The following is a 4,246-nucleotide window of genomic DNA, read 5'->3' on the forward strand; positions in this document are numbered from 1 at the left end:
TTTATGGTTTGAGGTTTTTGTTTGAGCTTCTTAGCAGTTTCTTATCGTAAAAAGTCACTAGCTTAAACAAATCGTAAACTTCTCGTGCAGCTTCTGGAGCTTCTGAAAAGCTAGAAGCTAAGAAAAGTTAAGTTTATATGAAAAGTTGTGAAGCTCAATTTACTCAGCTTTTCATAGCTTTTTAAGTCCAGGAAGCTAAATACAAAAGTTAGTATTACCTTTTTAAAATTATAAAGCCAGCAGTATCTTTTCTGAAAGTTCAAAAAGCTGCAGCTAAGGCAGGAGGCTTGAAGGTTGGATCGACTTCTGACTTCTCCATGCCGAGCCAGCTCGTTAACTTTACAAGCTGGCCGAGCCGAACCGGCTCGACTTCCAGCCGAGTCGGCTACTCGTCGCCTTCCCAAATCCCAACCCGATCCGAAATCCGTCGCCGCAAACGCAACTCCGCACTCCCAACCGCGGGTGGAGCCTAGATCCTTTGCCGCTCGTGCTCCGTGGCCTCCCTGCACTCCCAACCGCCGCCGGTGCTCTGCCGTCGCCATATCTGAGAGAGACGGCCGGACGAGGCCCTCCTCCGCGACATCTCGACCTCGAGAGGTCGATTCGGTGGCGGCCGCTGGTCCGCGGCTTCCAGCCAGGGCGGCGGTTTCCAGGGAAGGCTCATATTTTTTTTAACTTACCCGGTTCGATTGCTCTAGTGCCTAAATCGAACCTTTCCTTGTTTATTATCCCCTCGATTCGTTTTGCATCCACATTGGAGCTGCCGTTCTGGCACCGGACTCGGTAACCGAGCACCACAAAGATTCACCCAGCTCCACATATCCCTGCTACCGTGGCGTACCGATTCTCACGGCAGAAACCTGACCCGTGATTGCTGCACGAGCGGCAGAGGGGGCGAGGGGCCATAGGGTGCGGAGACTTGGCTTGATTGTTGGGGCGACGGACATGGGGATACTGGAGCAGATGAAGGCTCTGTCCGTCGAGGGGCAGCCTCAAGTCCAGATAACTCGTAAGCATCCTGGTGTCTGTTTGCTCGCGTTACTTATCTGCATGATTAGTGAGTGCTGTCATATGAGATATCAATTATTATTTACAATTTTTCTACATCTGTTTCTGGGATAGAAGTAGCCACAGGACTGGTCGAATTAAGTAAATTCATGTGGCCTGGCTAAGTTTCGAACAAAGATCCCTCTACGCTGATGATTTTGTGCAGAGACATATGTTTGAGGTGATTGTGGGCATAAAGATTTAATTTTTAGGTAACATTGCGTATAAAGGATGTTCTTAACCCAACTCATGGAACCTAGGTTCTGTCTGCTCAACTGTTCTCGAGCAGAAGTTTAAGCATCATCTAAGCCAAGTGCTGCGCATGTGCAATTGTGTTCGTGTTTTCTGTTTTCCTTGCCATTGTCCCTTCTGTCTCATGACATTCCTGATTTGCAGGTGGTGGATCAAATTGTTCGGCATCTCAAATAATGGTATCACCTAGTCTAGAAGGAGATATTTCGCATTGCGTCGAAACAATGGGATCACAGGTCCAGCTTCCAGAGGTATGAGATGATATCATGTAAGTTATTAGGATGAATCAGTTTTTCTCAGAGCACTATATAGCAAGTGATAGAACTAACCACCCCCACTGTCATTACTGCTAGCTTGGTGGTGGAATTTTGGATTATAAGAACTTGGTAGTGCATCTGACATTCACACTATGAGGTCCAGGGTTGTACAATGGTCCATGGTTGATGTTTTTGAATTGTCGTTACCTTGCCTTATCATCTTATGATGGTTGTTGCTTGTGAATTTTTTTTATGTTATACCTGCTGAAAATGAGGATACCCCCAGGATAGCACAATTCAATACTGTATTTTTTAAACCAGAACACATTTAGCTAATTCGATCGTAATTTGTCCATACTGCTCACTTCAGACAAGCATTATTACCACAACCATCTTGTGATGTTCGTTATTTTTCTCATGCTTTTTTTTTGAAAAATTTCCCATGGTTATTTTCACAGGACATTCTTCATCAAATACACGCCCTCATGCCATTGCGAGATGCTGCTCAGGCCGCCTGCGTGTCTCGTGGTTTTCTGCGTTCTTGGAGATGCTTTCCAAATCTCATTATTTCTGTTGATTCTCTAGGGATTAATGAAAACACATCTAATGATGAAATAAAAAGGGATTTCGTATGTAGAGTTGACCACATTATGCAGAATCACTCTAGCATGGGAGTGAAGAGGTTTGTAATGGGAACCTACCCTTGTTCGAATCTCCAACCTAGTTATGTTGACCGCTGGCTTCAATGTGCCATTACACCTGGGATCAAAGAAATCTATCTAGCAATGTTAAGTTGTGGGATAAAGTACAACTTCCCAGGATTACTTTTATTTAGTAGGGAGATAAGAAGCTCCATCCAGACTTTTGTGCTTGGGGATTGTTCTTTTCGCTGTGCAGCCCAAGTTGGTTATATGAGTAGCCTAACAAATTTGCAATTGCATTCAGTACACATTACTGGAGAGGAACTATATGGTTTTCTATCCAATTCTTGTGCTGTGGAGGAACTAAGGCTTAGCAACTGCAATGATATAATTTGCTTGAAGATACCTTGTCTGCTGCAGAAGCTTGATATCCTGGATGTGCTGGGTTGCAGTAAGCTGGAAATGATTGACAGCAATGCCCCTAACCTCTCCACTTTCTTCTTTGCTGGGCGCCCAATACATATCTCGCTTGGTGAAGCATTGCAAGTGAGAAAAATAAGTTTTAGGCGTGACTATTCACCTGATGCGCTATATTATGCTAGTACCAAATTTTCATTCATCGCGCCAAATCTCCAAACTCTTGTGCTATCAACAAGTAATGAGGTCAGTTTTATCCGTCCCAATAAGTTCATTGTTCTGGAAATGAAACTGATGGTAGAATAGTAGTTCTATGTTTACAATACTCAATTACTCAGTCCACAATTAATCTTCGGGGGATATTTATTTCTTCAGACAGTCAATACACCAAAGGTGTTTGGCAAATTCATCCAGCTCAAGTACTTGGAGATAGTGGTCTCTACATCAACGTTTTCCCAAGACTATGATCTCTGTTCTCTTATTTCTTTTCTTGATGCTTCTCCTGCCTTGGAGTCTCTCATTGTACGGGTATGACATCACTTTGACAAGTTACCATCTTAAAAACTTCATATTTAGGGTGAAAATCAGTATATTCAGTATAATTGAAACTTTGTGATTATTATTGAATATACACTCTGACATATCATGTATACCTATGCAGATTGCGCAGCCGACAATAAGGCGAGATTCAGTTATTGAAGACTCAAGTGGCTACTCACGTCCACAGTGCCTTCAAGAACAGTGCCATGACAACCTCAAGAATGTGATGATAACCGGCTTTTGCTCTGCGAAGAGCATGATTGAGCTCACGATCTGTATTATCGAGAAAACAAAGGCACTGGCGTGCCTTACACTAGACACTACCCGTGGGTACGATAGGAGGCATGTCAAGGTTGATAAGTGCCTGCAGCTGAATGAGGAGGCACTTGTGGAGGCTAAAAAGGCCCGCGTTGCCATTCAGAGATACATCGAGGGGAGAGTGCCCCCAGCTGTGAACCTGAAAGTTATTGAGCCATGTAGCAAGTGTATATGGTGACAAATGTTAGGTGTTTTTATGTGTTTTTCCTTTTCCCAAGCTATGATTCACATAGCTTTGCTACTCTCCCTCGTTTAGCTAGTGCTAATCTCCGTAATTCTGCCAGAAAGCATGGTTGTCAAATCTTTTTTTTTTATTTAGCATGTTGGAGAAGTTTTCCAAATAACCAAATTCAGGGGGAAAATCTGCAATATTTCAATATTTTGTGGGTCCGATAAATTTATTTACCGAAACTCCATGTAAATAATTCTATCTCATGTGTTAAAGTTGTGGTATATCGTCTTTTTTTTTAACTTGTGCAATAATTACGATGTGTGATGGATTAGGGATAGTTTCTAGTGAAATCCTGGCATGCCAAAAAAAATTAGCAGTGATTGTAGTTGCCATTTTTATCATGGCCTGGAAGTTTACTACTCGGATGGGGTGGTTGTCTATTAAAAAATACATTACCGTCATGTTTCGGTGTTTCACCCGACTCTCTCCACCGAAATCGCTAATAGAGTACCGGACACCTCCGTCGCCGCCCACCTCCTCCGTCATCCTCTTCCTCTCTTGGGTTCCCATTTCGGCTTTGTTCAGTTAATCCCCTTCCCAGG

At 43.2% G+C, this 4,246-nt stretch overlaps 1 protein-coding gene across 1 annotated transcript; it reads left to right on the forward strand.

Moving 5' to 3' along the window:
- The first annotated feature begins 398 nt into the window (after positions 1-398).
- LOC117833721 (putative F-box/FBD/LRR-repeat protein At4g03220) lies at positions 399-3,925 on the forward strand. The gene is made up of 5 exons (XM_034713314.2): positions 399-1,009; positions 1,444-1,550; positions 2,015-2,860; positions 2,990-3,142; positions 3,276-3,925. The coding sequence occupies exons 1-5, from the start codon at positions 946-948 to the stop codon at positions 3,648-3,650; spliced, it is 1,545 nt and encodes a 514-aa protein (XP_034569205.1). The 5' UTR covers positions 399-945; the 3' UTR covers positions 3,651-3,925.
- Positions 3,926-4,246: the final 321 nt, after the last annotated feature.

Source organism: Setaria viridis, chromosome 8 (assembly GCF_005286985.2).
Source record: "Setaria viridis chromosome 8, Setaria_viridis_v4.0, whole genome shotgun sequence".
Taxonomy (NCBI): Eukaryota; Viridiplantae; Streptophyta; class Magnoliopsida; order Poales; family Poaceae; genus Setaria; species Setaria viridis.

Coding starts and splice junctions, on each gene's coding strand:
- LOC117833721 (XM_034713314.2), top strand. CDS start 946: ATGGGGATACTGGAGCAGATGAAGGCTCTGTCCGTCGAGGGGCAGCCT. Junction 1,551..2,014: donor CACAGGTCCAGCTTCCAGAG/GTATGAGATGAT, acceptor TTATTTTCACAG/GACATTCTTCATCAAATACA. Junction 2,861..2,989: donor TGCTATCAACAAGTAATGAG/GTCAGTTTTATC, acceptor TTATTTCTTCAG/ACAGTCAATACACCAAAGGT.